A 26,622-nucleotide genomic window follows, 5' to 3' on the forward strand; every position below is an offset into this window, starting at 1 on the left:
TAGCTCAGAGACCACAGTGTTTTACTGGATTCTTAAATTAGCTGTTTTCTTATGGCAACAATTTTTATCCTCAGGAACAGCTCAAGGTTGAACAAGCATTTAAGAACCCAGAAATGTCAACACACACCTACAACTATATCCCTTAATCATACATTAGTTAAGCAGTTCCACTCTTACTATTCAATGCTGTCGTACTTTCTATGATTTTCTGATGGTAAATGTTTTGGAATAAACACTAATTTGAGATGTGTCCAATTACTACAAAATTTAAGACAAATGTGATTTATTATTAAGAGGTGGTAAATTCCTGGCTTATCCGTACAAAGAGTTATATAGCCCAGGGAAAAGATTTGCCCAGAAGGTACAGTTTTCTGTATAATTCAATCCCTTGTTTTCTTTCCAGGACTAAAAAGAGAATAATAAATCAATTCATACGTTTGCTGGTCTAAGTCAGAGAAAGAAAACCTTTCAGATTTCTCAAAAGAGCTGCGATGTGACACTGGTAGAAATTACATTACTTACTGACTGTGCCAAAGAATCACACCAACAAACTCTTGGAACTCAGAGGTAAAAATACTTTTTAAGGGAGCAAAAGTCAAATCAGGCACCATTTAAAACTTCCCTTTACATCATTTTGGAATTCTATCTACACTGGTAAAGGATGTGCTTCTGTTCATTGCTGCTGATACGTAAGCACAGAAATAAAGAAAAGCAGTGCATACAAGTTACCTTCAGGAAAGGCACAAGGTAAGGTTGAGGTGAAGAATTAAGTTCTCTGTACAGCCTACTGGTAAAATCTTCTGGTTCAATTTTTCCATCCTTTAAAACAGAAAAACCAAATGAACAAACATTCAATACAAAAAAAAAAAGGTAACAATTTATTGGAAATAAGTGGCTTTATAATCCTTCACTATTTTTAGTCACGAATAGCTTTATGGTAGTAACTAATTTTACTATGAATTCCAACTAGGAAGACCTACAGACCTCTGGTTATCACATAACATCTGGAATATACAGCTCTACCTTACACTAAAGGTTGCTAACAATGAGGCTAAGTAATACGAGTACTCATTCTATAAATATTAACTATATCAAGGCTTTACATTTGAATCATATAACATTAAATTTTTTTTTCTAAAAAACTGTGATTTTGTACAGTCAGTTATTGCACTGGCTGTAGTGTCTTGTCTCGAGTACATAATAAATCTTTTTATTCACCATTTTATCAAAATGTAGAATTTAAAGAGCCACTATTCACATTACAGTTCAATTTAATTCATGTTCTCAGGCATGAATATAAGCAGTAATATCTCATTTACAAACTCAATGAAAAATTTATGCATCTATTTTAATTCAGAAGAAGCAAAGTTAATTTATCTCAGATTTTATAAACTTCCTCCTCTGAAGAAAAATAATTCAGACTCCGTTTTGAGTCTGAATTTGCCCAGATACTTTTCAACTTTTCTTACCAGCAGGTTCTGTACTAATTCTTTCACATTGGCCGCAGTCTCTGAAGACTGTTTTCCAGATGATGCCAGTTTTATTAATGTGGACAGGAAGTTTTTGCATTTCTTCACATTTTCCATAGTTTCCTTAGGAGGAAGAGTAGAAGGGAAACAGGGAAATGAAGATAAACTCTTTCATATGTGATCTGACCATATACTTTGAGAAATAAAGTTCATAACTGCAGACTATTATTTACAGATTTATGTTCCTCAAAGATTAAGATATAACCAGATTGAAATTATGATTTTGCTTCATATATATCTATGTATTGTACATTTTTGTTATCAAAATGTAAGAAAGTATGATTCTTCATGAAGTTAGGAAATGCCAGTGATTTTAATAATGGCACATTGTGTATGAGAAAATAAGTGTTTTAGCAGGACAACAAATAGCAAAGCTTTTCTTTCACAGTGCGTGGATTCTCCCTGTTCTGCAGTCCTGGAAACATGGAGCTTGAATGAATCAGTGCCAACTTCTTATCCCTTGTCATACTGATTCTACTCTGCAGCACTGAACGATTCACTGTTCTATAAAATACATCAAACATGTTTTAAAAAAATGAGTGCTTTAAAACTGTTACAGAAATAAAAATTAATACTTTGACACTTTTCAAAATTTAAGAGACCTGTATCCACAGGTTTTAGTTATATGGTTCTACTAAAGTTTACTTTTTCAACACCAATGGCTCACAGAATTCCTGCATCATCACTGCTCTCCACTCTCTCTGTATTTACATTTTTGTGTGTATATATATACATACATACATGCACATATGTATATGTGAATAAACAAAGAGATGTTAAATTTAGCAGTGTCTTACTGTGGCAGCAGTGGAGGTGGCCGTTGTTCCTTGCACTGTTCTCTGAGGAGTTCCAGTTTGTACAGCTGTTGCTGTGCCCAGCGTGGTTGTTTGTGCAGTACCACCCAGAACAATCTGAGGCTGCAGAGAATACAAACACAAGATTATTTTACTTGAAAGATATCAAAAAGCTGTTTTCCTGAGTCATCAAAACAGAAAACGAGCTCTGGGACAGTAGAACACCTTTCTCAGCTACTATAAATAAGTTACTGTGTGATCGGTTGCAGTGAACAGAAAGAGCCACCAGATGGCACTAAACACATTCCAAACAGGAATCCCAAAAGTTGAAAAATTGCGCGATTTTTGGTCACTGAATAAAATACCATAAATATATCTTCAGCCACTGTGGTTTAAAAACACAGCTTAAACGAGTGCTGAATTCCTGTGAATGCAATAGCTTTTTCTACCTGTTTTGTTAAATGCCACTTCCAAAGGGAGGAATTTCTAAAAAGGTACTATGACAAAAGCTCGGATCTTCTCGAGGTCTTTGTGATGAACAATGGGACAAAACACTGTCTAGTTTTGTAGACAGATCGGCAGCTCAAAGCAGGAACATCACCTCTAAAGAATCACCATTGTAAACAAGAACTTCTCACGTACACAGCTCATTCATGGACTTCCAACACAGTCTAATTATTAACAACAACCCCGGGACAGCAATTCCTATCAAGTTACAGCTGACACTCAGAATTTTAACAAATCATTTGTAAACTTGCTCTTTATATAAAGGTGCACAAGAAAAGAGGCCCCAGTGCTGCCAAAGCTAACTTTCATTGGTATTTTGAGAGAAACTGAAGGAGACAAGGGTTTCATTTGTCTCATTTTTTTGAAATCAGGATAAACGAAGTCCATGGTGTGCTCATTACAGCATAAAATATGCAGATGGAATGATCTTTATTTTTTTTTGTCCAGTATAACAGCAGTGCAAATTAAGGGGACTCAGTTAGGTAAATTAACTCTTAGATCTGGAAAGATCACGGGCACAGGCAAAGGCTCTCTGAGGGAAAAAAGGTTAACTGGATGCATAGCAAAACCTGCATGTTTTAAATTAAAACTCTCTAATCCTGTCTACTCAAAGGATGAAGAAAGCACAATGAGACAGATTAGGCGACAGCAATCATATTGTATCAGTGCTGCCTGGAAGCCATGTGGAGAATTTCACACTCTTGCACTGTTTTTTAAACTCACGCCACCATCTCTCAAAAAACATTTCCAGGTAAGCCCATGATTACCAGAGGCCAGACTATGAGAGGACAGCCCAGACTGACACCACTGCCTGTCCTTCAGTTATCAGTCTCTAGAAGGACACAGACCAAAGAAGAGACCTGTGTGAGAGGAAGAAGGCTTGGGGAAGAGAAGGCTGCCAGTGCAGTTGTCTTTGCAATTGTAAATTTTGCTGCAGAATTCAGAGGACTGCAGATCCATCATAGGAATAACACCACAGCTCCAAATCCAAAGGGAATTCCTGTCAGTTTCTTGAGGCAGAAGACATAAAGGTATTTTGTTTTAGTCGGCTCTGTGGCGATACAAACTACTAACAGGATACCTTTAAACAGAGATGCATATCGGTATAATATGAAATAATAATAACACAGACATAAAAAATTATACCCATACATCCTAAATATACATTGAGAGCTGCCAGTGTTTTAGAAAGGATAATCCAGGAGGCATTTCTTCCCTGCACTTAGCGACTGCATTTCCTGTCTGTCTGGCAGCCTCATTTATACATTACTTTCCTACACACTCACTTGCACAACCGGGGGACGCTGTAGCGTTGTCGTGGGTTGCACTGTTGTTTGAGCCTGAGACACTTGCTTGATAATAGTAGTTGGTGTCACCTGTCGTGCAATAATGGGTGTTCCTGGAGCCTGGGGAAGAGAAAAAAAAAACCAAATACATCAGTGCCCGTAGTTAAATATCCTCTACCTTATCTAGTATTTTGTCCCTGGACAGTTAATATTGCTACAGATACCAAAGAATGCATCGAAACCACTAGAAAACTGTGAGAAGGAATTTTAGACTTGAACCTAATGCACCTGTCAAAATCTCAGTGTATATATACCCATATCCACATTTTTCTTTTAGTCTTACATTTTCTCTGGGGAAAAGAGTTGTACACATTAACCATATGAGGTCTTCTCTGTATCAAAATTTTAAACTTAATGAGATCCAGATAGGTAAAAATATTTTTGATGAGTAACAGCCAAGCTGTAACAGAATTAGGACCAAAATACATCACCTTTACCATGTGGAAAGTAGATTTAGAGTAGATATTAGGAATAAATTCTTTACTATAAGGGTGGTGAGGCACTGGCACAGGCTGCCCAGAGAAGTGGACTCCCCATCCCTGAAGTGTTCAAGGCCAGGCTGGATAGGGCTTGGAGCAACCTGGTCTAGTGGTAGGGGAGCTGGAATGAGATGAGCTTTAAGGTCCCTTCCAACCCAAACCATTCTATGAATCTATGAAAAGCCTGTATAGCCCCAGTTAGATCTATGGTTTCTTCAATCCCTAACACCATACCTTCCTTACTTTTTGGCGTATTCTTCACTGAAAGAAAATAGATCTTACAGTTTTTAGCCCTACAAATCACTGAGCTGACCTGCACTGTCGATATCTGCACTGGGGGTGCACTGGTCGGTGTAGCAGGACGAGGAGTCAGAGTATTCTGAGGCTGGGACTGGGCGTGTGCCTGTGCTTGCATCTGTGCCAAGGCTTGTTGGGGGATCATCAGCAACTGCCCGTTCTCACTGCGCACAAGGACCATGCCTGGAAAACAGATATTGGTCAAGCAACACACATCCTTTCCAAACATGAAAGAACATCTTTTTCTGATCTTTTTATCCAAGTTGGATGCATATGGAATTAATGTCCTGCTGAAGGACTAAGCAACTCACAAAAGAGGTTTAGAATAAAATCAAAATACCCGGCTGCAGTATGACATTTTGTGTAGAATAGCTTAATATCAGAAATACTCCTTCTCTGTCTAAATGCTCAGTATATTGTGCATCAGAACACAGTGAGGTGTATTTGCCCCAACAAAAAATATTCCATGTGACTCAACATTAAAATTAGCAACATGTAAAAATCCTACCTGCTCTTTACTAAGAAATTTGTTTTATGAAACACTACAAATAAAAGAAAATCCTGCCATTAGGCAAGATTCCTGTTAAGAGGGGAAGAAAAATAATCAAACATAAGCTTTAGCATCAACAGGAACACAATTGTCTAAGTTCTAAATTAATTTCCCATAACCAATTCAGTAATGAAAGTGGCTATAAAATCATAATCTGTCTCACGTGCATCAGCAACAGGCTGCATTGTGCCATGTTACACCCCAAAAGAAAAATAAAACAGAGAGGGAAATGAGGCCGTCATTCCCTGCTCAGTCACTCAGATCAATACACTTAACCCCACTGGGCAGCTGGAGGGAAACAGCTTTTAACAGGCAGATTTTCAGATGAGATTCTCTCTTCCTTGAAGGTACAAACAGGATCTGGACAACATGAACTGTTTTCCAAGAGCTCCTTCATTCCTCACGCCTCAGTCAGCCCAGGAGAGCCTCAGACCTCATCAGCTCTGAAAAAGCCACCTAAGGAAACAAACTGGGCACTCAGTTAGTTGGCTTTTGTGAGCAACTACAGGAGGAACCTTCACCATGAAAATCAAGAGGCACTACTGAAATCAGAAAGTTTTTCTGAAGTGTTGTTCAGTGAATCAAAAGCCTACACACGCTCCCCAACAATATCTGGAGATCTGGTCTATGCCATCGCAGAGCATGACTACTTCAAAAGAGTCAAGCTTTTATTTGCTTTTCTATTCAGGTGAAGTGCCAAAATGTTTACAGACAATGCCTCAAACAGTTTTCTTGGACTGTTTGAAAGTTAAACTACAAAAATCCATATACTTATTTCTATAAAAATGCGTCCAAAAAAAAAGCCTTAGTTGATTTGCCCCTAATTTTTCCATACATTCTCTGCATTAACTCTCTTTTAATGAAGCAGTCATATAGAGACATTAAACTAGTTTACATCCATAAGGTGATTTTCTATTGCAACTTAATTAGAAATGTTAAGGAGGGACCCACAATGTGCTACGGACAAGAGTTACATCTAGAAACAAATATTCTCAGACTGGTTTTCTGTAGGAAAGGGGGGGAGGAACTTATTTATAGTCTTGCAGACTACAGAAATAAATGCTCTTTGTTCAGCTGTCAAGTCCAAAAAACTATTTTCCAAGCCATTCCAAACAGTAATGTATTTTCTCCTGTAACTTATGTAAGAAGAAGTATTTTCCTTAAAACAGCAAGGGCACACACACCATCACCACAGCTTATGAGAACCTTAAAAGCCTTAATAGTGAACACAGAGCTTGATCCTGTCAGCTGCTCATCAGAACCATCACTACTTTATCTCAATCAGCCTCATGCTACAGGGAGGGGGCTACTGACAAAAAAAAAAGAGAAATTCAACATTTTAAAGACTAAAGAGTGACCTACTACTACATCAAGCTCATTCCTGCACAAACAGAACCTGCCATCCTCTTCCAATGTGCAAACAAAATCCTGGGAAATGAACTCACATTGCCCATTTTTGTCATTCCTCATAATAATCAGCTGAAGCAGATAAACACTGAATCAATGGAAATCTTCAATACTGTTATAACTGAAAACATCAGTACAGTGAAAATCTGATTAGAGGAGCTATTTTCAAGTCAACATCAAATATTAAGGCTTGTTGGGTACTATTTAGTTTCTAGCAATGGAAAAGGCCCAATGCAACTACCTATGACTGTGCCTTCATCAAGTCCTTAAACATCACAGAATTATACTGACATCCCACAGAAAACTCTTTTTCTTAAAACTCACCATTTTTGGGGTTCCCTAGGATATTCTAAGGTTAATGTACCATACAAATCCTTTAAAGCTATATATTTTTCCCTTACAGAAGCAACATAAGAGACACTAACTGTAGTTTGGGAAGAGGGGATTGTTTTTTGAACTTCTCTCCCAGTGAAATGTGACTAAAATTATTTGAAAGCACCAAGTTAAAACCCCTCACCTGCACATGAGAAACTTTTATAGCATCAGAGCTCTATGATAACTGCTCCTGTCTCCAGTTCAACACACACATCAGTCTCAGGAACGGGTGTGCACCCCCCACTAATGCCCTGCAACATCACAATTACCCTTCGGCACAGCAGTCCTGTCAACTAACTGGTTTTCTCCCCAAAATATGAATGAGAAGAGAGCAAAGAGGGGAAATAACCACAAAATGAAGGCTGGATACCCATAGAGTGCAAGCACAACGTCTGAACAATGAAATATTCTCCCTGAGCTACATGCAAAATTAGAACATGCCTACACATTAACATAGCACAACTGCTCAAACAGACAGTTGAAAAGCACAGTAATGTGAGCTTTAGAAAACATATCAAGAAAGTTCAATTTTTGGCAGCAGACAGATAAAACAATCATTTGTAATTCAAACCCTGACTTTAAGTACTACCCTGCTAGATTTCTAACTATGGGAAGTCTGAACTTTCCATCAAGTATTGAAGTCATAATAAAAAAGTAACTCATACAAAGCTACATTTGAACAGTTCTTTCATTCCCATTCAAATTTGATACACAGTTATTTTCAACTTAGAGAGTTTCTAAGGTGTCATTATCTCAGGGTCTACCCCTGATAAATTCCTGTGCACACACACTGGGCTATATACAAACATAAAGACAATTACTAATATCTGACTAGTCTTGCATAAACTTTAATCATGGTATGAGGATATGAGACATTTTACCTGCTTGGAATGTTGGTGTATGAGTGATTTCGGACAAGGTGTAAAAATTCAGATTGTGATGAACTTGGTTACTGAAATTTCTGTGCAGCAATTCACCAGTACTACAGTCTGCAGGCAAGTAAGTTTTGACTGAACAAACACATAACGCCCCTCAAGCCTTGTTGAGAATTCTTTACAAAGGGAGGTGGAGCTGCTCTCTCAGCTTCTCTCCCCCCAGCCCAACTACAGACTCTTTTCCAACCCAATTAGCTAAAAAAGGAACTCACTAACCCAAAACTACACCCAGGCTGGCACTAAGTGGATTTTCAGTGAAGTTCAGAAGGCTCATTGGTGCTAACTCGATTAAGAATTAAAAAGAAAGTCCCATTTATCTCCTCCTTCTAAACAACGTCAGTGTAGGACTGTAACAGCCCCCTCTCTCCATCCATACGTGAATCTCAGTTGATCCATTTGTGGCAGTAGAACAGAAGAAGGGCTGACAGACAAACGTGTAGAAAAACAAATTTCTTTCTCCTGTGTTCCAAAACTTATATTTTAAATATTTAAATAGAGGTGAGTATCATAACCTCAAACTCCAGTGCATAAGGCTGGAAATGCTGAAGGAACCAGGTCAGAACTGACCACCAGGTACTAGTAGATAGCTAGTATTTTATAAGGTATCTCACTGTTTCAATTAAATTTAGCAACATATTTAAAGTAGGATGAAAAAGGATGAAAAAGATCTTTCTGTTTCAAGTTTATCATCCAGGGGTTTGTTCCACAAATGGATAAATTACTATTTAAGCTCAAACAGCTAATAAAGATAATTGGAAATGTTCAATTAGAAAAAGGTGACAATAAAACTTGTTCATTTTAAATATCTCTCTGCCTTATTTTTCCTAGACAGTCTGATCACGTGTACTCTAAAATCATATTCAATATTAAAAATGCAAATATTCAAGCATTCTTTCCAAGTCTCTCATTAAAAAACTAATTAAAATTAAAATTAATTACCATTTTTGTTAGAAGTCAGAGGCTTAAGAGAATCCTGAAAGAGGCTCATATTTTAGTTTGAATTAAACAATTCATCATGGCTCCAAATGAAGGATTAACAAAACTGAGTTGGATTGCTCCTTAAGCCAAAGGGACTTGTGCTCTTGACCAGTACAATGGTCATCCCACGTGTTCTTGTTGTGGAGACCTTCCCAGATCTCTCCTGTTTACCAGAGTGTTTGGAAGGGAAAATGTCATTATTATAGGATGTAGCTGCATGATTCCACAGTGTCGTCTTTGCCTCTTGCTTATTTGTGTTTCCATTTGCTATCGGCATTGCCATTTACAAAGTGCTGTGCTTTGGGGGTTTGTTTCTTTGTTGGTGTTTTTTGTTTTTTTTTAAATTAATAAAACTTGTGAAATTACGCACTGGAATCAAAAGTGAAGAGCTCTGGCCATAGGACATGTCAGAAAAACACAAACCAGGCTTTTTTCAAATGTCTCCCTCTTCCTTATTTCTTTGAAACATGGCTTGGCTTAGCAAAGACTAAAGAAAAAAATAAAACAGAATAATAAAGAAGACTAATAAAATATTTTGTAGCCTTTGCAGACCACTCTGATTATCTGTGTAATTCCCAAGACTTTCTTGCTAGAGAACCTCTACATCCAAAAAGAAAAAAACCCACGCAAGTTTCCTGTTTTGTTACCAGTTTTTGCTGGTAAATCTTAATTAATAATATGTATAGGAGCTGGACTTCTCAAGGAGAGAGTTAAAACTTGCTGCAAGTATAGCAGGCACCTTCAGATCAATGTTCTGAGGCAATCCCCAGTCCAGCAGACTGTCCCCTCTCACTGCCATACCAGCAGGAGTATCTGGGTGTCACCTCTCAGGACAAATGCTCCATGTCTCAGGGACTGCATCCATACCACAGGTGACACGCTGAAGGACTTCACCTACAGTTAGCAGGCACGTAACAAGAGGACCACAAAAAGGTGTGCCCATGCTTGTCTCGTACCAGTGTGCAAGGACAAAACTTCTGCCTATCTGTGAAATACAAACCCTAGACAGGATCCTATCAGATCCCAAGGGACAACATCTCTCTTCCTAATGCAGACACTGAACAGAAGAACAGAAGGTTCAAGCTTACAGATTTTGCTCATTACCCACAGTGTAGCTCATGGTCTAATCCAGATCAATTCAGAACTATTACTAAGAACCTAGACTTTTAATAGGTTGTTTTTTTCAGTTGCTGAGACATGACAGAAGAATTAATGGGTGTATGATCTTGAAAGTGCATGGAGAATATCCTTTTCCAGTCTCCTGAGGAAATTCTCTTCTTAAAAGTAGAAAGGTAACTGAACTTTATTTCCCAAGAAAAAACAGCTAGGGTCAGGTTAGGCAGCAAAGAATCAATACACACACATGCTGGTGTTCAGAAAGAATGTCCAAGCCTGAAAGAATAACTAGAGGATTGATGCTTCTGGTGTAGGAAATCAAAGTCCTTACAAACACCTCTAGAAAATAAAGTTATTGATCATACAGTCCGCTGACATCTGACAAATCTTCAAATCCTAACTAGATTTGCCAGGGAAGTTCACTATGAGGTTATCTCCACGTCAAAGCATTTGGGCCTTAAGCTCTCAAGCGCACACTCATTTGTGGCAAGATGCTGCAAACATTTGACATGGCAGAAAATTCTGACAGTAATCCTATGTGGGCTGTGCCATATTAGCAGGAGAAAGCTTTATGAGAGTATCCCTACGGAACTGTCAGAAGAGATTCTGTTGCAACAAAACGGAAAGCAAATGTCTGTAAGGTTATGCAAGTTGTTGCCATACACACCACAAAAACCATCTAAAGCAAAGGGGATGAGTCCAGGCTCTGCAGGTGGTTGGACCAGGTAAAACAGGGACCATGAGATGAAAGAAGTTTTATAAAAGCACAAAGTTTCTACGATTTTTCCAATACAAAAAAGTTGGAATACCGTAGAGAGCTGGAGAAAAAGACAGCTGCCTGTACAAACTACAGGAACAGCTTTAGCAGAAGTGATGTATGTCCCTTATTCCAGAAAAGGAAATGGATAACCTGGTACTGACATCAACGCTGTCCAACTATTCCTTCTCTCACAGTAACTGACCCACCTGGGAAAGTTCTAACTCTACAGGAATGAAAGGCCAGGAAAAGCAGAAAGAACCTATTGAAGTCTGCTGGTCCACTGCAGCTCCATGAAAACCTGGGTAATTAAGGGAATCTTTCCTAACACCAGACAACTTCTAGCACACTTACAATTATTTGCATGTGTCAAAAAGCAGCATCTGTAACCAGCACATGTGTAGCAGCTCATGAAGGACAATCTATACACCAGCTCCTGAGAAACAGGGATTACAAATCAAGATGAGTACCACAGAACTGTAAATGGTAACACAGCTGTGGATTAGATGTCACTGAAGACACACTATTTCACACCCCATGAGAGGTGTGCACCAGCTGCATTAGGTGCTCTGGCTTAAGTTTAGGTGCTTAGAACCTCAGGTGACCTGTGCTGCACAAGAAATCCAGAAAAAGCTTTTACTTGAGCTTGCTGAAGCTTTTGACACCATCAGAGATCCAAGCTCTCGAGTTTCATCAAACGTGGTTGTTTTGTGACTTCTATAAAGGCATCTCAGCTCCACAAGGATAACCACAGTGCTGACAGAGAAGTCTCCACAGTGCAGGTATCAGGTCCTGCAAACCAGCCAGCTCAAAATGAACACTATGTGTGACTTGAGCTGCTCCAGAAGTGCCTCCCCTGTGCTGGCACGACGAGGTCAGGCTGTACAAACACGAGTTAGCAGCAGATATGTTCCCTGCTCAGCTGCAGGTCTGCAGGCCATAAAACTGCCAGCAGAGCTAGAGCTGTCCAGCACACTGGAGCAACCTGAGAGTGTGTACCAGATTCCCTCACAGCTTGTTTCAGAGGAATGGGCACCCCAAAGCCATGCAGATGAGGTTCTGCACAGCTGCACTGAGCACACAGTGCACACTGTGCCCACACATCTGAAAGGCACCTGCTGTGCTGAAGGTGAGCTACAACTTAGCATGAAAAAACATGCCATGACTGTCAGGGGTTGCTTCAGAACATCTCTAACACAAAACACTTGGAGTCTCTCCCAACAGGCAGTAAACATTACACATAGTGAAGACTGGCACAGCACAGAGTTTTGGACAAGAACTACAAAAGCACCTAACTTGATTTACTTTTCAACTCCTGCCACTCTGGAATAAAGTAAAATTCTACCCAGATCCAATGCCTAAAAGTTTTAGTACAGCATCAGTTTACTACAGCACTCCACTGTTTGCCATCACCCCTTTCTGCACACGCCCAACCTGCACACACAGCTTTCGCTTACTCTTACTATGTAAGAACTCAGTTTCAAATTACAGAACTCAATTGTACTGTCTAAAAGGTAAAGAAGTGAATCATTTGTAAAGTATTGATTCACAGGTTGTCTAAGAATATGGTTAAAGGAATAACGTCATGCTGGAGTGCCAAAAAGTCACTGAATTTAACAGTGATCCCACATGGAAAAAATCTTACCTGCTCAGTTGAAAAGGTGTGTAAGAATTGTTCTGGGAAATACATCAATTTATATAGCAACGATTGACAAACGCTTCAACAACAATGTGATTTGAAACTATTCTGACTTCTCTGGAAAGCTATATTCCTTGAAAGTGTGTTAACATTCCTTTCTAGTCAAGCATACAAAGCCAAAACACCAGAGCGCTCTGTTAAATTGCAACCCAATCATCACACAAATCTGTCTTTAGTCTGATGTAGAAAGAGCTAAGAAAAACACTATCAAGAGCTAAACCAATTGCTTTAATTATTGATCTCCAAGTGATTCAGATTTAGCTCTGCCATTAGTTTCAATATACTTACATCATACAATAATGCAGTTACACCGAAATCAGATTTGGTTTTCAGAAAGGAAGACACAAAATTAAGTGTCACTAATTCTTTTCCTCTGTTATTTTAAATAGATTTTAAAACTCAGCTAGTCTTCATTTGTGACACACAGTTTGTCTAAACCAAGGCATATCAAGGTTGGTGCTGAATGGGAATGGCCAATCTACTTTGCACTTATCAGTCTGCACACACATACTTAATGAGGAGTAATGCCTTAAATGCTTTAAATTATTGTTTTCTTCCTTCAAAAAGCAACACCCTACAACAACTAAGTGCACGAAACCCCATAAAAAATGCATTTCTTTAATTTGTCCCCACTGTGAATGCCCTACTCTAGGTATACACCCTTTGTAATTTTAGCAGTGAGAAAACCCTTTGCTGATGTCACCTTTTCACCCAGAGCTGTGGAGACCTGACACTGGACAATTCCACTGACTGACAGCTCCCCAGGGCAGCCTCAGTGGAAAGGTTCCCTCCACATCCTCCTCTGGGATTTCATGCCTCTCTCACTGCCCATACAGAAATTATTCTGCTTTGAGAATATGCCAAACACTACGTCTGCAAGTTCAATACAAACTATCAAGGGGACATGATATTACATGTCATTTGGCTGATAGCAACATTTATTAAATAGCTCTGCTTTTTCAGTTAGTCTGCACACAGAAACAGAATTATTTTCACACCTGTAAGCTTGAATTCAGAAAGCTTTTAAACAAAATCAGGTCTCGTTTTGATTTTTACCAACCATCAAATGCACAGTCCTGAGTAGTGACTAAGCTTAATGACTGGGTATGACTAACACTTATAAATAATTAGTGCCTTCTCTCCCCCTCCCCCATGGAGGACAGGGAAGGAAAGAAATCCAAATGATACACTGGAAAAAAGGAAGAAAAAAAGGAAATAAGAGGTTGAAGCTCAGGGTACGAACACTTGTATCTTCTCCCAATCCACCCTTAATACCACTGCAAACACAACTGCACATATGTCTATTAAAAACCAACAACTCCTCACGCCTGTCTATTAACTTCCACACAGTTCAGTCACTCTCAGCCTCCCTGCTCCAGATCTCTTCTCCTGACATCCCCCACTGATCCCTCAGCAAACACTCTTTTGGTCACCTCCATCAACTCTTTTGCCACCAGTGCTGCAATTCCTCAGTGTTACTCCTCAAGAGTTGGTACTTCTGACTCACATGAGCACAACTGGTCCCTCTCACCACACCACCACTTCGGCTGAGTGCACCTGATGTTATTTTACATTCAGAGAGAGGTTCTCAATCTAACCATCCCTCACAGAAATATTTGGTTAATAAACTGAAGGAAGGTGTGCAGACAACTTACTGCAGCCTTGCTGCCCCCTCAAACCATTTCAGAAAGGCTTGAGCATGGCACCACACCTCATTGTTTGGTTTTGTTTATACCCTGGTATCTAGAGCGCACATTTTTCAACTATACTGGTTGTCAGCACAGTCTATCCAGCACGTGCTTTATTCTGCACAAAAGCACTGTGATAGCTTTTAACAGTTCAGCTATTCTCAGAAGCGTATATTAATCAAGTTATAATCATAAGTTAGACCATTCTTACTAGAGAGGCTTACTTGATTCAATAGAAGTCATAGAACAGTCATGCCAGTCATGTAAAATAACATTACACGCTGCTGCGAGTTTTATGTTACTCGTTGTCTAGGTACTGCTTACAACACGTTTCTGAAAAACTTACTCTAGTAATGCATTTTAAAGAAAAATGCACCAGAAGACATACATAATTCATAACTTACAGTTCCAATTTATAGAGCTCAGCAATGGCAAAAAGTTACTTAATTTTTATCAATATACTTTTCCAAATCCCGCAAAAAGAGCTTGATATCCCAGTCGGACCCTGCACTAAATCCTGTATAAATATACAGCAAAAGCACCACCCCTGGGTACAAGGATTCATAACCTATTTATGCACTTTGCTGAGAATTAACCTTTGATATTCAAGTCGTAACTTTCTGATCATGGTAATATAAGTACAGAAACTCATATTTTTATTTCTAGCCTTCCAACAGTTACAGACAAAAGATTAGCTGCATTTATACAATGCCTTAAGACAGCTCTACTGAGGTACTGAACAGATCTCACTGCAGGAAGAGGACACAGGTGTATCAATTCCTTATGATTATCACCTCCTTCTTGACTATTGATAATCTATACCATTACATAGTGATGATAATCAGGGTTTTGTTCTCATTAAAAAATATTCTACAGTTTAAAAAAAAAAATCCTTAAAGGCATAAATAAGGCTTCAAGGACAATTTCATTTCACATTAAGTACTATGCTAAAGACACCTGAAGAAAATTACTCCAAGACAGGAGGCTTTGTGGTAAAAAACTGGCTCTCAGTTCCTTGAGATACCCACACCTCTAGAAGACAACCAGTACTTCTGGAAAGAAATTACCACAGAACGGAACTGGGGTAAAAATTTTCAGAGTAAGCTGAGGTAAAACTGTCCTAAAAGGTTTAAAACCACCAACAAGCTCCATTTGTGCGTCCACAGCCTCAATGAAAAACAAAGCCTCATCTAATCTGAAGTATGAGTGATCACACAGTCTTTACACCTGCTTAATTACAGCCTGGTCTGTGCACAGTTTTTATGCTTCTCTCAACATCTGAGCTGGATATTTCGCCACACTAATTTAGTCTTAAAATCTCCAGTGTGAACACAACTGTGTCCTTGTAGAAGTAGCTTATTGTATGAGCTATTTTGCTTCTCTTATGAGGAACCAGATGCAAGAGGGCTGATACAGCAAAAACTGGATTCAAACAAGAAAGCTTTTACAACTTTGAAGAAACCTTTATCAGTACAAATACACAACTTCTCGCATTTAGGCAAGATCTTAATTAGTTTCAAAACAAATTAAAGTTAATGGATTAACAACCTATAAGAGCACAAAAACAAAGCCTGAGCACCCCCACAGTCACCAGCTCTGTACAACAACTGTGTGTAACCTGTCAATGGGACAGGGGCACCCCGAGGGTCCGGTCCTAGGAGTGCACCAGGGAACCTTCAGCAACATTCAAGGATCACACAACTCTCTGTACACAGGAACATCCCTGTGGCCGTGCACGGAGCTTTACAGTTCATAATACACTTGAAATAACTGTCTGTTACCTACGACTAAATCTCCTTTCTATCATTGCCTTTGGTTCTTGTATTTTCAAAATTATTTTCTCCATGCCACTACCTTTTCAAATCTTCTTTCAGGAGAGATAACATTGCCTAATAAAGCTAAACTTGCTAAGTCTTCCAACTAGCAAAAGCCTTTTTTTTTTGACATAAAGCAATGGCATCAAATTCAAGGAGCGGAGTCAGACAGATAAATGAGGTTATAAACATTCAAAAAGTTTCAGCACAAAGAATAACCTTGACAACAGTAGCTATTTTCAGGTAAAAATGCTGATTTTGAGTATTTCTGACAAAAACTGCCTATAGTAACAAAAAGTGTTTAATGTGTAAAGTGACTTCTATATCCAGTTCCTTCTGAGCAGACTCAGTTTTTGATCACACAGTTTTTATGAGAACAGAAAGCAACCTTTCCACACACCAGCACCTCCTCTTCGCTCAAAACCCGGGTAGTTTAAATATCAGTATTTTCAACTGTGTTCTTGAACTACTTCATAAATTTTTTTAGAGTTCTATTTATAGCCTATTTCCCAAAACAGGGAAGACAAACAATAGTAAGAGTTTTCATACACCAAAGCATTTAATTTGAAGACAGTTTGCGATACCTACTAATTTGTGTCTTATCAGTGCCCAAAACACATTTTCACCTCAGTTTGCTAACCTTGCTGCAGCATCCTGTGTTAGTAAGGCATTCAAGTCCTGGGTAGCATCCAAACTTGAGGTCCTCAAACCAAGAAGCTGCATTTTATAAGTAACCTGGCGGATTTCAGAGATGGAAAACACCTAACTTCTTGCAGAGTGTGAAAGAGCTCTAAAGAAATAAATCACTCACTTCTGGTCATCGACCAACAACCTTTATCATAAGCCTAGTGATACCCAAAAAAACCCAGAAGACCATAATTTGAAGCGTATACAGACATATCCATACATGCTCTTCCAAAGGCTGTTGGGAGCAAGAGTGTTTTCCATAACAGAAGTGAACAACATGTAGTCAAAGTCAGTAGCTTTCACAGCTTAACAGAATCACAATTATATTCCCATTAGATCCCATCACTTAACGAGCCACTCTTATCAGATGTGCAAAACACTGAGACACTTTTTAACAGAGCCAAAAAATCCTACTGCACAGCTCTCTGAGCCTCAGGTCCTTTGGGGTACAAAGCCAAGGATGCAGGATTCCTCAGTTATGGAAGTTGCAATGCGAACAAACACAACTTTCGGTCTGGCGACATATGGCAGATCTGATGTAGCAGATTCCAAATAAAGCAGAATGTTCCTTTTGCTGATGCATGATCTGAACATAAAATCCACCCCTCACCCAGAAGAGTTCTGCAGAGGAGATCCAGAGTTATCTTTCAGAAAGGGAGATGCCACTTTCTGCGCCAAGTGTAGGACTCCCAAGCTCTAGTCCTGGCAAAATATCGATTCCTGCATGGCCTTGGGCAAGTCAGAACTTCTCTAAGTTGCTCTTTTCCCCAGCTCTAAAGCAGAGTTCATACTACTTTATTTACCAACCACATAGGCATGTTGCAAGGATTAAGTTTTGTAAAATGCTTTGAAAGTAAAACATCCTGTAATACTTTAAGGAGCTCCTATTGTCATGGTGCATTACAGACATTATTTTTAACAAAATCAAGCCATGCCAACACGGTTAACAGGCATAATATTGGCAGCACATGCAACACACAGGGAAACTACAATGAGGATATGTTTCAACTTGCTTACTAGTCAGTGAGAAATAGAAACAACCACATTCCACTACTTCATAGTATTTCTATCATTGCTTTCTGTAATTCTTATATTAGGGAAGTCTGACGATTTCCTCATCTATCCACATCCTAGTTACTTTGGGCACTTCTGGGGTACATGTTTCAAGTACAAAGTTACCCAAGGAATGAGGAGCTCAGTATGAAAAAGTAACACAAATTGTTTGTTTCTTTCTTCTCAGCTGCCACTTCTCTCCATTTTTATACACTCTCCTTTGCCCAATCACCCACCACCCCAGCTCCCAACTGAAAGAAATGGAACTACTCCTGCAGAAGTTATTTTTCAGTTACTCCAGCTCCAAAATGTATGACTGGCTCAAGTCAAAATGACCTGAACCCATGCTTTCCCATCCTAAAGCCACTATAACCAAGGTCTAAGTCCAAATCCTTCTTGGATAGTGAACACAAGCTAAAAACTGATTGGTTTCTACAAAAGAAGCTCCTGTTTAACACCAAGTGAAGCTTTGAGCCTCTAAGGCCATGAAGAAAACCATGAGGGTGCATATTCACATAGTACATCTTCCAGGATCTGCAGAGGTACAGCACCAACGCTCCTTCAGGTACCCTTTCCTTCTGGAAAGCATCAACAGTAAGTTTTAACCACTGGCAACGTTCAGAGCTCTGGAACATTCCACGTTAAAGGGGCCCCAGCAGTTTCTCAGTCTAGAAAGGGCCCATCCTGTCCTCAGCCAGAAATGGCCCATGAGATGCCCTCCAACGAAGAAGTCTTGTCTCATTCCCTGTCTTCAGCTACTGGCAGATCCAACTGAGTTTTGGGAAAGTAATAAAGATGTTTTATTTTTAGATACAACACAAAACAACTCTGTGACAACAGTTCTACTACAGCTGCACTACTGCCAGCGGGAACACTGGTCATGATTGCAGAAGTAAAAAAAAAAAAAAAACACAAGGACAACCCATCCTACCTGCTCTCTTCAAACAGGACTGTCACAGAACTGTATTTATTTAGGAAAAAAAAGACAGTCTTTAGGATCAAGCCACCAAATTTCTGTAAGTACGAACAATCACTCAGTAGGTAAAATAAAAGAGAGGAAAGGAGGAAGTGAAAGTTTCTAGATTTCAATTCTACTTAAGCTAGTAGAGAAAACTGTCCATACCCACCTGCACTATACTGTTCTTACTATATACCCGCAGCACTCACCAATCTGCTCCTTTCTCTAAGCAGGCACCTTAAAAACTCACTATGAGATGCTTGTACATAAAGATAAAGCAGTAGAGTAACAACACTGCAAGAAGAGAAACCAAATCCTTAAACCCCAAATTGACAGTAGTGCTAAAGTAGGCACAACCTCATAGTGCTGGGTTTGTACTACAGCACTTGGCTGGACAAGATGGTATTTTCAAAAGTGATTTTAAAGTACACAAGTTTTGCCATTTTACAAGATGATTCTACTCTGTGTCAGCAGTGACCTCTAAACACTTTACAAACTCTCACAATGCAAAAGATAAATTTTAGGGCATAATCCCAGTCATACTTTTCTGCAGGCTTTTCTAAGCACCTGTAATAGCTGAACACTGACTTACTGCTTTAACAAACTGATTTTCCCATTTCTTCCCATATTATTGAACAAAACATGTTTCACATTACTGAAGTACTCGGAAACAACAAACTTCATCCAATTTATTTTCAGTCACAGTTTCAGCAGATGTTGCATCCTTAAGGCAGTATTGTATAAAGAGAAACTTAAGTTCCTGCCCCCTACAAAATCATCTCACAATATTTCCATGTCTTTGCTAAGAAGATATAAATAAGGTTATTTTGGGACCTTCATTAACCAAATCTGTCCAATTGGACCACAAAGTTTCAAACACAGGCTCCTGAAGAAGAGATTAAGTGCAAGAGTCCTCTTCCTCAAAGATGTCAGTAGTGGAAAACCACTACTAATGCACGGATACTCTCAACAGTCCAGTTGCTTAGAGAATCAATATACCAAAATCCAGCAAGGTCACAACAACTATGGCCTGTTGGCTCTTCAAACATCTCCAGTTTGTCAGTTGAGGTTTGTTGCACATTTGCCTTGATGCCATACAAAGCATTATTCTAAAAGTCCTGTGTTTTAAAGACCATTGAATGAGCTTATTTCCCACATGCTCTTTTTAAGAAAACATTTGAAACCTTGAAAGGTTTCCAGTTTTCAAGTCCCAGGTTAATAACACTTACTGACATCTTATATTCTGCTTCCCATACATGTGACACTGTACTTTGGAGAGCTAGAAACAGTGATTCTGGGTACAAAAATAACTGTAAAATGTGCTGCTTATTGGTCAAACTTTCTATCAGACCTTGCTTTCTAAGTGTTTGTAATTCTTGGTGTAAAAAGCTGTGTGTGCAGTGTATGATTTCAAGCACTAAGACTTAGAAACTCTTACTAGCACACATTACTAACTTTTAAAAACAAACTTGTGAATGCAAATGTGATGCATACAGTAGGTGCACAGCACACAGGCACTGCAGCTGCACCTTCATCCTACCAAACTGCCTCCAAAAATCTGGCCTGTGATGCTGCCATTTGAAATACAATTTCAAAAGCACAGCCACCTATTCTCCTTTCAGTAGGAATGTACCTGCACTCTGCTAAAGTTCTCAGCAGTTGCATGTGGCCAGACTTGCAGAGGTGCTTGGCCCTTGCACCTGTGAGAGATTTGTAAGAGCTCAGCATCCACCAATTCTTAAGTGTTTTGAAAGAAATGTTTTTGCAAAACATTTTCAAAGTTGGCTGCTTTGGAAAGTATAACAAACAAGCCAAAGCAATTTAAAAGAAAAATAATCTGTAAAAAAAAAAAAATCTTTTTCAATATTAAGACTGTCTTGTCATTCAAGAACCCAATTTCCAATTTCTGCGTATCCAGTCACATAACACTTGCTTATTTTAAGAGTCATGCTTATTCTTTTGAAGTTATAAATATTTCTTAAAGTGTAGGACAGACAAGAAAAGTGTTTAATAAAAACCCAAGCGCTTAGAACTTAAATTGTTTTACTTCAATCTATCGAGAACTCCAAAGAAGTAAATTTATAGTCCAATTTTGCTTAAGAACTGGCAACATTGCTTCTAAGAGTAACACATTTCAGTACGTTGTGGCAGTTTGAAAACATTAGTCACCTAAAAAAAAGGTCCCACTGGACTCCACAGAAGTATTTTTCCCCATAATCAGGTTTATAATGCAGTATTAACAAAAATGTAGGTATACATGGCAGCAGACTGTAAACCTGAACAATCCTTTGATACACTATGGCAATAACTAAATAAATAAGGATTTTCCAGCCTATCAATTTACAAGCTTCAAATGAAGCACTGGGATTTTTCAAGATCTGAGTTTTACTCCTATTTTTTTAAATTAGCAACATTGTCATTCAAATTACTCATATATGGAATAATCTTCTATACAAAAAAAAAAAAGGAGAAATATTTATGCCATTTAGAACTTGGATATCCAGAATGTTTGACAGATTTCATCAAACTACATGGCATCATACACCACTATGTATATTACACAAAAAGACAGTGTGTAGTAACACGGTACAGTTCCTGATCTACTTTATGTGACAGGTGCATTGCTCTGAGGTTGGTCAGGAGCTCCAAGAGATGTATTTTTACCAAGACCACTTGAAATAGATGATACACAACCACCACTGACTTCACTCGGTATTAGTAGCAAAATTTAATTAGCTGTTCTTTGTATACTGCCCTGAAAACACTGAAGAGTAAGAATACAGCTATTGTATGTATTATTAGGAAGACAGGAAACAACGTGTAGGTTCACACAAGTATTTTCAGTAAAAAAGCAAAGCAGATAAAAGTAACAACCCTGGCTCAAAATAATAGCAAATATATAACCTTAAATCTCCAAATCTAGGATATTTAAGGAGGGACACAACAGTTCTCAGCAAAGAAATGCTTCTCATCCTGCTTTTTACTCACCCACTGAGTTCAGGACTAGATTCCTTGTCCAGAGATGCTCAGCACTAAGCACGAGACTAGCTACTACAAACGCTGCAGCCCTAGACACAACAGGGTGAGGTAAGGACATAGGAAGTCTGCCTTTTGTATCAGAATGCCAGTGACTAAAAAGATGATAATAAGCTTCAAATCTGTGAGTTTTTAAGTCAGACTTTGAAGGTATTTCAAGCAAAAAGAAGGTAGTTTTCTCGTGTTGTATCTGCTGCTTCTCTATTCACCAGAGCTCTGTGGTACTGAGGGCATGCAGGGACAGAGAGGGAACTGAGCAGCACGTGAAGGTTACAAGCTACTGACAAAACAGCCTGAAAAGTCAAAATGCCTTTCTTGAAAATGAAATATCAACATTTCATTGCATAATATTCCATTGTCACATTTTGGCAGTTTGCAGCTTCATCTACACTCACACTGGAACAAAGATACCAGGCAGAATTATTTTCAAATTATTACTGTTGAAAACACTTTCTGGTCACCCAAAGTCATACTCTGAGCAGTGGAATGCTACCATGCTACTACTCAACACCAGATGATTCTCATTGTTACATGTAATGCCTTTTCCACAATTGACAATTAAACAGCAAGGAATCTTGCTTGGAACCTCTCCTCCCTGCAAGAAATACGCTTCCAAAACAAAATCCCTCAATCCTCTTACTTACCTGGTGGTAACTGAAAGTTCTGAATGTTAGTCGGATTCTGAGGTGGCTGAGGCAAACGAGGTGCTAAAACTGTAGGAGTCAAAGTTGCTCTGATTCCACTCGTAGTTGGTGTTGGAGTCCTTGGCAGACTTTGTGCCACCGTATTGGCAGTGCCTTTAGCCATTCCTGTGGGGGTGCCAGGAGCCGCAGGAGGTATCCCACCAGGATTGGGAGCAACATTTGAGAGCCCAGCTTGCATAGTTTGCCCAATAATCATGTTACCCCCTGTAGTACTGGGCTGGCCACCAGTAGCCAGCGTCTGCTGTTGGGACACGGCTTGGACTATAGTTTTAGGAGACTCAGATTTGATGACCTGTGTGGCAGGAGCTGCTGCCACAGTGGAACCAGACTGGCTGTTCACCAGCGATGTCTGGAGGGAAACTCCAGATCCCACAGTGGCTGTGGCAACAGCAGGAAAACTCCCCACACTGATGGTTGAATTGATCACAGTATTGCTCCCATTCTGAGTGGCTGCACCAGCTGCAGCTACCGTGGGTCCTGCTGTGTGGATCGGGGGCCTCACGAGCGTCACCGTGGGCGCCCCGGTCCCGACGCTCGGCGGTGGCTGTGAGGAGATAACTGTGGGCGAGGAGGAAGATGCAGAGGACACAGCAGTGTTAAGGAAAGAAGTCTGGATGACAGTGTTGGAAGCTGAGGGCAAAACAGCATTAACAGCGTTTCCTTTCCCCACGGATCCAGGTCCATTGTTAACGAGAGGGGCAACAGCAGGTGCGGGAGTGGGGTTGGCAGTCACAGGAGTCCCAGAGAAAGCAGCACTTCCTGTGTGGTGAGAGTTCATCACCACGTTACTCCCATTCAAAGTCTGCACTGTTGTGGTCCCAATCTTGCCATTCCTGGTGGACAAGGCAGTTGCCATGGTGCTGATAACCACCGATTTGCCCTGACTGAGGGTCCCTGGAGCAGCAGTGACTTCAGATCCTCCTGCTGCTGCAGTGGTGGTGCTGGTGCTCGTTGTGGTGGCTCCATCCAGAGCTGAAGTCTGGGACCTGGTGTTATGATTAATAACACCCCCCTGCACTCCTCCTGCTCCTGCAAAACAACAATAAGGGTAAACAGACAGAATGAGCAAGAATAGAAGACAGAATGTTCTCCCTCATCACCAGGTCTTCTCCATCTTCCAAGCTGCCTGCCTGGAGCCAGGAAAACAGGACAGAGTACAAACTGAATATGGCTTTGAAGACATTATCTTGAAGCCTCCAATTTCCCACCAAACTCTGGCAGATTCAATATTAATTGTAACGCTCCTGCTTTTGACGCTACAGTAAGACAAAACAGGGAAAACATTTAATATGAACCAAGGGAAGGGAGGAAGATCATCTTAGACCTCTTCCCCATTCTAGAGCCTGATATCACATTTAGCAAAAGGACTGCAACTGCAAGGAGAGAAAATGGCCATGGAAGACACATTATTAAGACGTATTCCCTACATCCAGCACATATTACCCTCTAATCCTGTCATCACCTACAGAGTAAGTCAGTCAGATCAGGAGGTTCAACAACAGTAAAATATGAAAAGTGAAAGAAAAGCAAAACATTGCCCTGGAAAGATAAGAGGTACTGCAGGACCTCGAGTAGGTTGCTAGAAGATCCTTTCTCTTTATTATAGAATTTGTCCTTATGGACCTGAAGTTCCCACAGCCAGAGACAATTAAAAATAAATAAATAAAAAGCAAAGCTGGCTTTCAGAAAGGACAAGATGATGTAGCTTCTTGTCCTGAATAATCCTCATGCCCCTTGATGAGGCCTGGTGTTATCACAAGTACAATCACACACAGTCCAGGTCCTGGCCCTAAGGAGATAGAAATGGGAAAAGAATAGTGACAGAGAGACACTGAGATGCACGTTATAAGGGTCAAGGAGATCCTCCTAGAAGAGCTTCATCAATCATAACACAGGGTCTGTAGTATCTTCTTACACTTCAGCAAGTAGAAAGCAAAAAAAAAAAAAGGGGGGGAGGGGAGGAATTGCAGAGAGATTCTGGGGAGACATTTCTCCCAATCCCCCTGAAAAAACAGCTTCCCTCCATTCCCACGTAGTGAGCCCTCAGTCCCAGCCTTCACACTGCCCCCCTACAACCCTCTCAGCACGAAGGGGGGAATATTCCCAGGCAGCTCCGGGGGTGGGCGGGTGGGAGAAGGCGCTGTGCAAGGTGGGGTGTTGTGGCCTGAATTCCCCCCCTTGCTGGGACCCGGCGTTGTGACAACCCCCCCTTGAGGGCAGAGGAGGAACGGGAGTGTTGGATGCCCCCTCCAAGCCCCTGGAACAAGAGAAGGGGTGCGGGGGGGAATATCAAGTCAGGCAGATATTGGGGGGGGAAGCATTTTGAGGGACTTCCTCCCCTTGAAATCCCCCCTCGCTTCCTCCTCTACAGGAAATAGGTGTCATGATTAATAACACCCCCTTCCACTTCAGCAACAGCGAAGGGGGAGGGGAAGGAGCATTTACACAGACAGCTAAGGCGGCATTATCGAGAGGGAATCCCCCCCATAACCTCCACCCCTGGAGAGGGAAGGGGAGCAGTCACAGGCGGCACAGGAGGCACAGCCATGACCGAGGGGGTGGGCTCTGCCTCCCCTCAGCCCCCGGGATTAACAGAGCCCTTTTACACTCCAGCAACAAGGACAGGAAAAGCAGAGGGGACCGGCGGAGTCACGGACGGGCACTGCCGGCTCCTTCTGCGGGGCGGCTGCCCCCACACATGATCCAACACCCTCGAGTAAGCACGGGCGAGGAGGGAAAATAAAGGGGAGGGAGCAAGGCGCGGATACACACCGAGGGGGCATGATGAGGGGAGGCTCTCCCCCGTATGATCGATACCACCCTTTGCACTCCCGCTCCTGCCACAACGAGAAGGAGGAGAGAGGGAAAAGGGGGGAAAGCAGAGAGGGAAGGAGGCAGCGGGAGCTGGGGAGTGGGGGGAGGGGAGGGCCCCTCTCCCTCAGAGCCCCCCACCCCTGCCCACGTTACCTGCTTTTGTGATCTCTGGGGCACTCAGTCCCATCTTGCTGCCGCTGCCGCTCTCTGTTTGGGCATTAGCATTGCCTCCTACTACTACTCCTCCAGGGCTGGGGCTTGGGCTGCTGCTGCTACTGCTGCCGCTCACAACATGGTTCCCCAGCAGCCCCCCAGCGGCCCTCAGGGGCTCCTGCGCCTTGTGGTGCTGGTGGTGGTGGCCGGAGGCCGCCAGCTGGGACTCCAGGGAGCCCACCAGGTCGCTCACCACCTTCTCATCCACCTCCGTGTTCAGGAAAACCTCATCCAGCAGATCCGAGCCCGCCGCCATCTTTTTTTCGGAGGGTTCCTGTGAGCGCTCCCTCCTCCCCCCCCTCCCCTTTCACTCCTCCCTCCTCCCCCCGCCCCGCTCGCACCCGCTCCCCCCGCACCAACCGCGCACGCGCGCGCGCCCGGCCCTCACATCACCGGGCCGGGCAGGGATTCCGCCCGCCGCTGATTGGCCGGCGCCCGCGCTATAAAAGGCCGTGCAAATGGCTGCGAACGCTTAGTTGGGAGTCGGGCGGCGGCGGCGGCTCCGCGCGGGCCGCGGGGCGGGCGGGGGCTGCGGCCCCCTCGGTGTGGCCGCGCCGCGGGCGCGGGTTGGTGCGGGGGGCCCGTGCGGGGCAGGGCGGGGGGGCGGCCGCGGCCGCCGGCGGCTCTTTGTCTGCCTCGGCCCAAAATGGCTGCATGTTTTTCCCTGCTGCTCCCTGCGTCCGGGTCTCCCCCGCCGGCGCGAGTCTGAAGGGCGCCCCGCACCTGTGCCAGCTGCGTGTAACTGATCCACCGGCGGGGCGGGCGGGGTGCACGCCCAGCCCCGGGCGGGGGCAGCGGGCGAGGAGGAGCCCCTGTGCCTGCCTCCCTCCCTCCCTCCGCCGCTGGCGGGGCGACCCGGGGGCCGCAGCCCCTCGGCGCGGCCGGG

The 26,622-nt window shown here is 41.6% G+C and overlaps 1 protein-coding gene across 2 annotated transcripts in view; it reads right to left on the minus strand.

Moving 5' to 3' along the window:
• The window catches only part of TAF4 (TATA-box binding protein associated factor 4), a 36,377-nt gene extending 10,383 nt beyond the window's left edge, over positions 1–25,994 (minus strand). For both annotated transcript variants that reach the window (XM_027710678.2, XM_039378532.1), the window contains exons 1-7: positions 25,677–25,994; positions 22,650–23,738; positions 4,969–5,135; positions 4,117–4,236; positions 2,327–2,446; positions 1,470–1,592; positions 730–819 (exon numbers count right to left, since the gene is read on the minus strand). In XM_027710678.2, coding sequence (XP_027566479.2) covers positions 730–819; positions 1,470–1,592; positions 2,327–2,446; positions 4,117–4,236; positions 4,969–5,135; positions 22,650–23,738; positions 25,677–25,992 — 2,025 coding nt within the window. In that variant the 5' untranslated portion in view covers positions 25,993–25,994. The remainder of the gene's footprint in view (positions 1–729; positions 820–1,469; positions 1,593–2,326; positions 2,447–4,116; positions 4,237–4,968; positions 5,136–22,649; positions 23,739–25,676) is intronic.
• Between the last annotated feature and the right edge of the window lie 628 nt (positions 25,995–26,622).

Source organism: Pipra filicauda, unplaced genomic scaffold (genome assembly GCF_003945595.2).
Source record: "Pipra filicauda isolate LSUMZ 115617 unplaced genomic scaffold, ASM394559v2 scaffold13_size5146498_pilon, whole genome shotgun sequence".
NCBI lineage: Eukaryota > Metazoa > Chordata > Aves > Passeriformes > Pipridae > Pipra > Pipra filicauda.